Source organism: Polypterus senegalus, chromosome 6, assembly GCF_016835505.1.
Source record: "Polypterus senegalus isolate Bchr_013 chromosome 6, ASM1683550v1, whole genome shotgun sequence".
Classification (NCBI taxonomy): Eukaryota; Metazoa; Chordata; class Cladistia; order Polypteriformes; family Polypteridae; genus Polypterus; species Polypterus senegalus.
In genome coordinates, this window is record NC_053159.1 from 21,639,213 (window position 1) to 21,651,719 (window position 12,507).

Below are 12,507 nucleotides of genomic sequence, written 5' to 3' on the forward strand. Positions count from 1 at the left end.
CCATCAAAGCTCCAACTTAAAAGAGGCTTCTAGTGGCTTCAGATTTCTTACCGTGAAGTCTCAGTTTTTTTTGTCGATTTCTGCATAGATTCATGATTGTTGTTAACCACTTGAGGTTTTAAACTAGTTATGTTATATTTGTATAACTGTCCTGTGTTATGCTATATCTGAATACCCTTTAACTGTACGTAGTTTGACTTGATCATATTAGGTTTGCAAGTTTGTGTTCCTTAGTATTTCAGCTGATTTAATCTATCTATCTATCTATCTATCTATCGATGGTTCCTGCCTTAAGCCAGTGCTGCAGGGTTAGGCTCTGGTCCCCCATGACTGTGAATTGCATTAACTATATGTGAGAGTGATGTATACACAAACACAGTGGTCACATTAATAGATACAGTATAACTTCTTGTTAATGTTATTAATGCAGTCAATAATGTAGTTGCAACAGTCAGTATTTAAAGAATATATAGTAGACTTGGTCAAAACGTTAGATGTTGTTAGGTCAAGCATTAGAATGAAGACATGTTATCTAACTGACTTTGGCAATGGTATGATCTTTGGTGATAATTGTAGATGTTTACTCATCTCAAAACCTGCTGCCTTTCTGAGATTTTCATACACCAAGCCCTCGTTTACAGGGAATGAGGCCATAAACATAAACATTCAGTGAGCCGTTCTGTAGACAAAATTTCCTCACTAATTGGGAGAGGTCAATGAAGAATTGCCAGACTTATTCAAGCAGACAAAGAGGCCACAAAATCTTAAATAACTGCTCTTTAGGACAGTGGTCTGCGGAAGGGCATCAATGAACATGGAACACACTAGACTCTAAAGTGGAGACCAAGTGATCAACAAAAATAGACAGCTGAAAATTAGAAAAGTGTTACCTGATCTGGTAAATCTTAATATTTCCTGTGGCATGGTTAATTTACAGTGTGTTGCCATACAGTCCCTGACAAAAGTCTTGTCGCTTCTCTATTTTGTAGAAACTCCTGCTATTAACCTGACTTTTAATTAATCAACTGGTGTTAGAAATAGCTCATATGAAAAGCTAAAGCCCTCCCAAATGATGTTTAATGCACTGAAATAAATTAGTTTCACTGAAAAAAGATTTATCATTTAATCAAGACAGAAAGGTCAAATTTGGGCAAGACAAAAGTTTTGTCGCCTATACAGAAAATGAACAACTTTACTGCAAATCCAAAAATATGTCAGCAAATTAAGTAGTGGTTCTGTGAGATCCAAATTGAATATCTTGTATGACTTCCATGAGCTTGAAGGACAGCATCCATGCGGTTTGGCAAGGATTCATACAATTTATTAATGAAGTCATCAGGAATAGCAAAGAAAACAGTCTTGCATGCCTCCCAGAGTTCACATGTCTGGTGACTGGGCTGGCCAATCCTGGAGCATCTTGATCTTCTTCGCTTTAAGGAACTTTGATGTGGAGATGGAAGTATGCGATGGAGCACCATCCTGCTGCAGAATTTGGCCTTTTTTATGGTTGGGAATATAAGAGGTAGCTAAGATTTCTTGGTATTTTAGACTATTGATGTTGCCTACCACCGTGCAGATCCCTCGCATACCCCCATACTGGATGTAACCCCAGACCATGATTTTGCCTCCACCAAACTTCACTGTTTTCTGGGTAAATCTCGGCTCCATGCGGGTTCCAGTAGGTCTCCTGCAATATTTGCGGTGACTGTGGTGTAATTCAACAGAAGATTCATCTGAAAAATCCACCTTCTGCCGCTTTTCCAGCGTCCATCCTTTTAGCAGGCTGTGGGCCTTGGCAAATGCCACACGGTTTTTCAATTGTCTTTTGTTTAGTGCTGGCTTATGGGCACTGATTCGACCATGGAGGCCATTTCGAGACAGAATCCGACAAACTGTTCTGGTTGACACAGGGACTTCAGGTGACCAGGTCTCGTGGAGCTCTGCTGCAGTGGAAAATGGGCTGGCCTTGGATTTTCGAGCAAACAAACGGTCCTCTCGAGCAGTTGTCTTGCGGGGTCTTCCTGACCTGGGCTTGTCAAAAACGTCTCCAGTCTCTTCAAATCTTTTTTTTATCCTCTGAACTTGACGCTGAGACACATTGAAGGTGTTTGCCACATCAGCAGTGGATTTAGTCTTCAGCCTCTTGATAATCAACACTTTAGTCTCAGGGTGAATCTTAGTCTAGTTGCAGTTGATGTGAAGGTCTAGTGTACTGGGGTTCTTTTTATACACACCTGAGACCTAATTGATCCATTATTAGTCACAGGTGAAGCTCATATGACAAGGCGACAACACTTATGTCTTGCCAAAAATGGACTCAATGGGCTTTACCAAGCTGTGAATATTAGAATACTTTTTGTCAGTTTCGTTTTGCACTGAAACATTATTCCAAAAGCTGATGGGATTGAAATGACCCATTTCTTGTAACAAAATCTTGATTAGAAATATATTTTAGTAGCACTTCATGTCAATTTGTACACATCCGACAAGACTTTTGTCAGGGACTGTACAATACCGAAATATTGGTGCTCACTACACACATACTCTTATGGCCACAGTCTACCTCTTCGCAAATTCATATTTCAAGCAGCATAATGCATCAAGTTAAGCATACATCATCTCAACCTGGTTCCACAAACATAACAGTGACTTCAGTTTACCCTAGTGACCAGTCCAGGAGAGCAAAGCACCTTTGAGACAAAGTGACAAATAAGGATTACTACACGAATCAGTGGATGATAAATCTACTTGAAGTGCACAATACTGTGGATTCAGCATGGACTAAAATTTGTATGGGATATTTTCGCATCTTGTTTAATGTAGAATGAAGAATTTAGTCTGAGTCAAAAGGGGGTAATATACAGAATTCTATAGATGTACCTAATAAAGTGGCCACTCAGTGTATGTATGAGTGTATTCAGAAACAATAACATTTGGTGTGATGTTGTGGAGGTGGATTCCCAGTCTGTGGATACTTTTTCTAGTTATGTTGACATAATTTGTAAATATTCTCGTGTACGGTGCTGTTCCTCAGATTCGCAATAAAGTTACACTTGTTGCAAGATGAACTCTCTCTCTCGAGATAAACAATGTTTCTGTTGGATTCTTGGATTGCTGCTGTGAACAGGAATTTGGGATGCAAATCTCATTAGTATCAATTGTTTTCTATGATGATAATTCAAGGGGATAATTCATCACAACAGTATTTTTTTTTTATTCGGTAATAGAGTTTGAACCAGTACCTGTGTATAATATTTATACCATTAGAAACCAAAGATATTATGCCCAGGGCTGGTTTACTTCATTAAAGTCAGTAGAGAAATTTTCATAATACTAAAGTGTTGTTATGTAACTCAGTGAATATTTTTTTAGCATTGTAGCACCTGTTATCTGGTGTTCTGTCAGTAAACTGGCAGATGAATTTTTAGCAAAAGCTGGGAGATACACGTAAGAGACCAAGCAAAACAAAACTGAAGCCCAATATGAGAGACAATAATGGAGAGTATAAGAGGGTCAAAGCACAAAGTACATGCAAAAATATAGCATAAAGATACACTTTGAATACTTCACAGATTTGGTATTCGCAGATCTGATAAGGATTTCCACTCATAACTGTCCTTTATCCTGTCACATTGATTACGCATGAGTCTTGACTGCAGAAGCCACACCCTTAACAATGCTGGAAGCAGACATAATGAGGCAAATAAACATTGGTGGCCTTTGAAGACCCAGAATCATACCAAATCATGACATTCTTTTTCTCTCTTTCTGTATTTATGTATGTGAGATATGACAAGCTGAAACAACATTCAGAAGTATCCCAAAATGAATTCAAAATATCTCAAAAGTAATTACAAATATTTGGAAATATGTACATTTCAAGATAGCATAGGTTTTAAGATATCTTGAAATGATACTCTGTTTATTTTAACTTATCAGAAATGCATTTTAAGATATCTGAAACCCATATCTTGAAATAAGCGCCCATCCATTTTGAGATTTCTCAAATACATTTCGAGATATCTTAAAATATGTCTGTAGGCATTTTGGGATATCTGAAATGAAGTTTACTTATTTGTCTCTAAACAGGTTCTTGACCTTTTTCAGATATCTGACAGGTATTTCAAGATGTCTCAAAAAGAACTTCCTTTTGTCTTGTTCTGTCACTTTGTAGTTTCATACTGTAGCTATCTATGCCTGTTTTGGGGAGTTTTTAATGAAGGCCAAGTTTGGCATTTTAAAGTAAAAAGTTTCATTTTTTATCATCATGGCATACATTAATTTGTCACAAAAATTGTGTTTTAGGTGAGCATTTTTTCCAAGCCAGTCCCAGCAATTTAAAATGAAATCCACAGGGCACCATTGCAAATATAAAAACACAGCTTCCTGTAGCTGTTTTACATGAATGTGGGTACTTACCATTTTGCTGTGCATTGCACACTACAAGAACAGGTTGTAGGGGGTTCCTATGTAGAGTACAGATTGTCGGGGAAGCAGTAACACATAAGTGACATGTGTTCCCCATGGAATTTTGGTAGTGGCAGATGTGTAGCACTTCCAAACTGTTGGAAGGGTGGGGGAGTGATCAGCATGATAACCGCTGTGCGGAAGTTCATAAGTGCTGTGCAGTGCCCAAAAAAACGTATGCACCCATGACCCATATAACTTAGAGGGAATATAGTACTAAAACCAAATAAGATATTTTTTTAAGATCTCTTACTTACTCTGTATTTTTATTAGTTATGGCAAAGAAAAATGGTTTATCTCATTTTTATGGGGAGTGGAAATAGCATAATTTCGGATACAAGTAACATCATGGTGTCAATGCTAAAGAGCTTTACTCTAGCATTTAGCATTTAGCAGCCCCATGTAGAAGTGTCTATGAAGATCCATTTCCCGTGGCAACTGCTTGGGCGATCGCATCATTCCTTCTCCTGGGTGAAATAATCTGTCTCACTATTTCAAAAATGGTTAGATTTATGTTGAAAACTGAATGTACAGTGCTAATTTCATCAGCACAATCTCAGGATCAATAATGCATTAAACGTAATATGCATTCTGTAATTTGATTACTTCTTAAAGTAACGTGTCATGTACAATACTTATTTTATTGAAGTAATAATGTCTATTATTACTATTGCAGCAACACTGGATGTAAGGGAAGAAGCACACATACTGGGTCAATTGCAAAGCTCAGTTATACAGCCAAATAGAAAAGAGTGTGCTGCATGCAAACCAGTAACAGAAACATTAAAAATATGTAATTTTACTTTTAATCAAGATGTTTGCAATAGTTATTTTGAAACAATATGACTAAGTGGAGCAGTGTCCAGTGTTCATACCATAAATCTTTGGGGCTCAGGTCAGAGATGTAAAATGGGGATGGATATTTTTTTACTTCACTGCACATGAAGGGATCAATTTAATTTTAAAACACAGTACTATTAGTACAGGTTTCACACTTGTTTTCTGTTTCATAGTGACCGATGACGACATTTCACTCCTTTTTTTTTACACATTTTAATGATGTCGGAGTGTTTTGACAAACAAGAACTGTAGAAGATTACTTGCTCATGTAAATGTATATTCTTAAGAAACCTGGCTGTTTCCTTATCATGGCTAGGTGTGTGCATGTAAATGCCCTGATTGTGGAGAATGTTGTGATAAATGTGTAAAAATACAGTTAAAGAAAGGCATGTGAAAACATTATCAAGACACTTGAACAAACAATTCACCACTACAGTTTCACAAACTCTTGTGAAAATCCCAGAAGTACTGCATTTATGGCTTTCCCATTGTGCTTCAGAAATGGTTTAACATTTTACCTAAAGTAAATGTGTTTAGAGCCTATAATTAGATGTAACAGGAGTAATTGGATATTTTTAATGGGCATTTTCATATTGTTTGCTTTTGTTCTGTGTTGGTCTGAATTGATTCCTGTTCTATCAGCAATTTTGTTATTTCAGTTCAACAAAAAAAAATGAGATTAACCATTTTTCTTGACCATTACTGCAAACAACATACATCAAGTAACAGATAAGAAATTGTTATTTTTGTATGTAGCATTTCTTTAATGTATACCATTACTGTGGAAGAAATAACTTTGATTTGAAAACGGTATTCCCAACCACTGCTATTTCTTTTTTAATAATACGGAGACCAATACTGCACATAGTCCTTCAGGTGAGATGTCACTAGTGCTTTATATTTAGTAAAATAATAGGCAATGCATTTGTCAAATATAAAAAGTGTGTTTCATCATATGCTTTGTAGTACTAGGGTGTTGTACCATGTTAGCCATTATGAATGTAGAGAAAAGCCAAGCAAAATGACACCTTTTATTGGCTAACTAAAAAGATTACAATATGCAAGCTTTCGAGGCAACTCAGGTCCCTTCTTCAGGCAAGATGTAATACAGAAAATGGAGTTCCCTGTGTTTATATACACTCTAGGACAAGAAACAACATTGGTAAATCTTTAAATGAGAAATCTTAAATGTAAAAAATTAACAGATTCATTCATTCATTTTACATTTGCTTTATAGCTTTATTGAGATTTTTGGTCTTATTTCAAACTTCTGTAAAGACTTGATCTCTGTATTATATAAAAAGAATCTGCAAAAGATCAAAACTGTATAGCCCCGCCATGGGTAGAAGCCTCCTCTCTCTGCACAAAATGGGTTTCTTTTTATGTTCTGTTCTTCTCCCAATAAAATCTGCTTTCATTTGCCAACCCAGGTGAGGCAACACACAACTAATTCTTCAGAGATGATAACCAACAAATGGTAGTCTTACAGTATTATGCTTATAAAACAGTAAATGTACCCTTAAATATTTGTGATTTTGAGTAACTGTATACCACAAAATGCACATTTGCAACTAGGTGATGGGAAGACAGTGCCAAGGAAAAAAGAGCACTAAGTACAATTTAAAAAGATGCCATGGGCAATATAAATATAGCAAGGAGTGGACTCCATTAATGGATATTGTTTCCTTGATATACCATAGAAATTATTATTCTGTAGATAGTGAATTATATGGAAGATGGTGAGAAAAGGCCCATATGCTTAGATAGCAATGCAGAGATAGTCCTGTAGAAATGGGGCCTACCTGTTTAATAGGAATGATCAGTGCAAGAAGACCTGGTGTTGCAGGAGTGCACTCTATAAGGAAGGACATACGACTTTTTGGGAATCATTTCTCACCCTGGAATTGGCTCAGATGGATGCATATGGCAATTCTTGGCCAGAAAGCCTTTGAGCTTGGAGGTCTGGTGATTCGCAGGAAGGTAGTGTGATCAGGTATCTTGACAAAGAGGTTAAAGGTATTAAGGAGAGTTATTGTATAAACTCCTTCTAATCATCCATGCTTAGTGTTTAATAGCCCTGTATTTTGATAAAGAACTTTGTTTTTGGTGCTTTGTTCCAGGTGATGGTGTCACACAGTGGTTCTCCCATCACAATATATATTTTGACAACTAATGTTTAAACCATTATCAATCATTTTCTCTTCTCATCTCGATTAAGATTAACTGTCATTAATATGTCTATGTCAATATGTCTTTCCATTTTTGAATCTATTATAAAAAAGCAGTGAGTTTATTACAGATTACAGGGTACATGAATCTACTTTGACTGAATCTGACTGGCACTCCAACCGGGAATAGTTTCTACCTATGACGTGGCACAGTACTGCACACTACCATAATCACTTATTAGGAATTATTATCCTTCATTACAGTAGACTTATAGAGGAAAAGCAGCATATTTGGAGCAAGACCCATGGTGAAAATTAGCAGGCTCCATACACATAATATTGGTTGTAAAACAACACTTTACTTGGTGGTGTGGCTCCTCATAGAACCTCAGCTTGACCAAGAACTTTCTCGATTTGGTAAATAATTCTTTGCAATAAAAATGGTCCTTTCTGCTTTGAAAAAGGTTCCTAATATGTGGACAAAGCAAAAATCTTTATATTAGTGTACCTAGTAGGATACTAACATAAAAAAACTAAACATAGCCTGTGCTATTGTTCGAAGCAATTGTCCTTTTAAAATAAGGAAGCCATTGGATTTACACAATTATTTTGCCATCTATTAATGGCTATTTATGGAACATGTTATATATCTAAATATATGAAGGTTCTTTCTGGAACCTTCATATGGACCATTATTTTGGAAACCACAAATGGTTCGCCTAATATTGTTTTTTGTATCAGTATACTGCTGCTGGATTATGTGAATTTCCCCTTGGGATTAATAAAGTATCTATCTATCTATCTATCTATCTATCTATCTATCTATCTATCTATCTATCTATCTATCTATCTATCTATCTATCTATCTATCTATCTATCTATCTATCTATCTATCTATCTATCTATCTATCTATCTATCTATCTATCTATCTATCTATCTATCTATCTATCTGTGGCCCTGCTCTTGTGAACCACTTTGGCACCTTTATTTTTTAGAGTGCTGACAGTGAGACAGTTAGGATTCCAACTCTTTCTCCTGGAACTGTGAGACACCACCATACTGTACACATTTTATAATAGTTAGATCGTAAGGAAAATGAAGAAAGGAAGGAAAAAAATTAATTTTGGCAAACCTTCGAGAACTTTCTTGTTTGCTTTACTGGTTTCTGACACTTACCTATTACTGGGCATATTCCTCTGTATTGTCCCGTAACAATCTTATTCAATTCCCATCAATATCACTGTATCAATGGAGTAGTGTCCCATTCAAGACTGATTTTTTCCTTCTACCCAAAGGCTGTAGTTTCAGACTTTGGTTCTGTATGAAACAGTGACTAATGAAATTGTGTTAATTATGTAACATTGATAATTGATTCCGATTATATGGCTTGCAAAACAAATTGCAGCATAAAGTAGTTAGTGACTGTAATTTAGTGAATATTTCTGTAAAAACTGCTTTGTTACCAAATGTAATTTTTCTTTTTTTCATTTTAAAGGATGAAAGAGTTGCAAAGAGTTTGTTTTTTTGGATTTTGGTACCTTGTGCTGTGAAATTCAAATTTACTGTTCATCATATTGTATTTTAAACTCATCACAACTCATAACACAAAATTATAACATAAAACAGTCTCAGTTTTCAGGGATTTCTTTTGTACTAGAATTCTCATTTAAAGTCAGTTAGCAGTAAAATAACACATGTCAACAGTATTTTTGATAGTTATGGATATTGTTTGATATGTCTTATCTTTTCAGTCCATGGGAACATAAAAATCAGCTGTGAGTCTGAATTAGTGCGGCATGTCAACGAGGAGCAGGGAGGGGTGCCTGTATGCTACACAGCACACATTAAAGCAGATTAATGGAAAACTTATCAACAGCTCGAAACAGCTGGTGAGTGCTTACTGTCTGTGCAAGCTACCATTAAGAGAGTGAAATACTGTGACAATGTCAAAACAAAACAGACTTGATAAAAATAGCAAATAAGATGATCTTCTGTTTTGAACTTCTTAATCCTCAAAGTGTACTGAAAGCTCTTAAAATGTTCATTTTTAGCAGGCAGTAACATCAGCAAATGCTTTCACATAAGCTAGAATTTCCCTTAGGAATTTATATTTCAGAGTTTCACTGGTTTTGACATTAAATGCAATTTCAGTTTAATAGATCCTTGCATGATGATGTATTTATTTATGTATAGTAAATGCCTGGTGTAATACCTTGATTGCTCACCAGCTGATATAACAGGAATAAAAATGTCAGTTTAAGAAAAAGGGAGGGTATTAAAGCAGAAGAACCCCAAAAATCTAATAATCTGATCTCAGCCTCAATTCCCCCATCACAAACAAGTATGCTCCTTTTTATGTAGTGCATTTCTATTCTGCTCCATCCCATGGTGCTTTCCAACAACACATCTACAGGGTAATCTGTGTTATTTTGTGCTTGTGGTGGTATAGGCCGTTTAAATAATTTGCTCTTGGGCCCATGGCAGGTGTCACGATTGCCCTTTAAAAACTGTTTTCCTGCATCTCTATTCATATTTTGCACCTTTTCGGCCCCTCTTCCCACATGTAGCCTGCAGTTGACCATGGCTTTTGGGAAGCTAGCTAAACTTATTCTTGCCTTTCTTTATCTGGCAGTTATAGTTACAGTATGTATTTGTATTTATCTGTTGACAAGTCTCTCGTATTTTCACTAATTTTCCTTTCAACAAAACTGTGTTGTTTTCCTGTGTATTATTTATATCATTATCCTGGCCTTCTGTTATTGTTTCTAAATGTATGTGTCTGCTGCTGTAAACCTCTTTCACTGACTAGTGGTTCCCCGTCCAGATATGATTTCCACATTACACTCCCAATTCATTGACCCTGAATATGATAACAAAAGTTAGAAAATGGGTTGATGGGTGCTTATATCACAATGAACTGGTGACATGGACTTGTCTTCTGTATGAATTTTGCATGTTCCTCTTTTGTTCTTATTTTTCTCTTACATTTCTGGGACATGCTGTCAGCTTGATTGTGGCTTTGTGAATGTAAGTGTCATGTGTGATGTTCTTACATTCCATATAGGGTAAGGTTTTGCATTGCATCCATTGCTCTTGGGATATACTCTAACTGTCTGTAAACATGACAGAGAAGCAGTCAAGTTTAGTAATTAAATAAGTGGATAAAATGGTCAATTTTTAATTGCTGTCAGGTTTGATTGTAAAACCTGGTGCACAAATATGGACCTTGTTATTTATTCAGTTAAATTTCTTCTTCTTCTTCTTTTTGTTCTTCTAACAGCTACTCCCGTTAGGGGTTGCCACAGTGGATCATCTTCTTCCATATCTTTCTGTCCTTGTCATCTTGCTCTGTTACACCCATCACCTGCATGTCCTCTGTCACCACATCCATACACCTCCTTTTAGACCTTCCTCTTTTCCTCTTGCCTGGCAGCTCTATCCTTAACATCCTTCTCCCAATATACTCAGCATCTCTCCTCTGCACATATCCAAACCAACACAATCTTGCCTCTCTGAATTTGTCTCCCAACCATCCAACTTGAGCTGACCCTCTTATGTCCTCATTTGTAATCCTATCCATCTTCGTCACACTCGGTGCAAATCTTAGCATCTGTAACTCTGTCACCTCCAGCTGTGTCTCCTGCTTTCTGGTCATTGCCACCGTCTACAATCCATATAACATAGCTGGTCTCACTACCGTCCTGTAGACCTTCCCTTTCACTCTTGCTGATACCCGTCTGTCACAAATAACTCCTGACACTCTTCTCCACCCATTCCACTCTACCTGCACTCTCTTCTTCAACTCTCTTCCACAATCCCCATTACTCTGTACTGTTGATCCAAAGTATTTAAACTCATCCACCTTCACCAACTCTACTCTTTGTCTCCTCACCATTCCACTGACCTCCCTCTCATTTACACACATGTATTCTGTCTTGTTCCTTTTATTCAGTTAAATTTATTTTTTATAATGCTGTTCACTGAGTCAAGGCTCAGCGTATCTACACAAATCCACATATCCAGCACATTCCCAGTTGCTAAACCAACCAGTAGTAGCAGCAGTAGTATTATCAGTGGCTACGTACGTCAACGCACAATTTGCATTCAACACATATTAAAACAGAGAATGACAATTTTAAATAAAACAACATTATAACAGACATGATGGCCACTTGACAACAAAGAAAGACAAAAAAAGCTTATTCAGCAGTATTATTGGGTAAAATAAACCTCTTGGGGTCCATGGTCAGTTATAATTGTCACAAATCCAACAATAAGTATCAGTTCTGATATCCTAGGTCTACTTGCCTTTTCTCTCCTCTAAGGCATCCTATGATATATTAAATACATGTGGACCATGAAAAAGATTTAAATCTCTACTGCCTCTTAATTGCAGAGACAAAATAGAGAGCAAAATTGATAAATTAGAAGATAAAAACCAAAAACAAAGTCATAAACAAAGGTCTGAACAAGAAAGACAGAGTTCACTAAATGACCAATATACATCAATAAATTGTTCTTTAAGAAATTAGATTCAACCATAACCACATTTATTTGGAATTCAAAACATCCACATATCCAAAGAGCGGCCCTACAAAGGCCAAAGGCAGAAGGTGGCATGGCTCTACCTAACTTTCAATTTTACTACTGGGCAGCAAACATACAACATATAAAAACCTGGACATTGACACAAATAGATGAACATATACAGGCTTGGACTGCAATGGAAATAAAATCCTGCAGTTCCTCTTTATATTCCTTGCTTTGGGCACCAATAAATGCAAATTATCACCAATATACAGTAGTAATAACCTAATTGTGCTTCACTCACTCAGAATATGGAACCAGTGTAGGAAGCATTTTAAGATAGAAAATCTTTTATCAGTGGCACCTCTGCACTTGAACCACCTTTTTCAACCCTCGCAAACAAATGCAGTTTTTAATGTCTAGAAAACATTGGGGATTAAATCACTTGGAGATCTGTACATAGACAACGTCTTTGCATCCTACGAACAATTATATTCTAAATTT

The 12,507-nt window shown here is 36.4% G+C and overlaps 1 protein-coding gene across 6 annotated transcripts in view; it reads left to right on the forward strand.

Moving 5' to 3' along the window:
- klhl17 (kelch-like family member 17) overlaps positions 1 to 12,507 on the forward strand; it is a 69,202-nt gene that overhangs the window by 7,861 nt on the left and 48,834 nt on the right. For 3 of the 6 annotated variants that reach the window (XM_039755556.1, XM_039755555.1, XM_039755557.1), the window contains one exon: positions 9,228 to 9,365. The exons of the other annotated variants lie outside the window; for them this stretch is intronic. In XM_039755556.1, coding sequence (XP_039611490.1) covers positions 9,273 to 9,365 — 93 coding nt within the window. In that variant the 5' untranslated portion in view covers positions 9,228 to 9,272. The remainder of the gene's footprint in view (positions 1 to 9,227; positions 9,366 to 12,507) is intronic. 6 annotated transcript variants of the gene reach the window in all.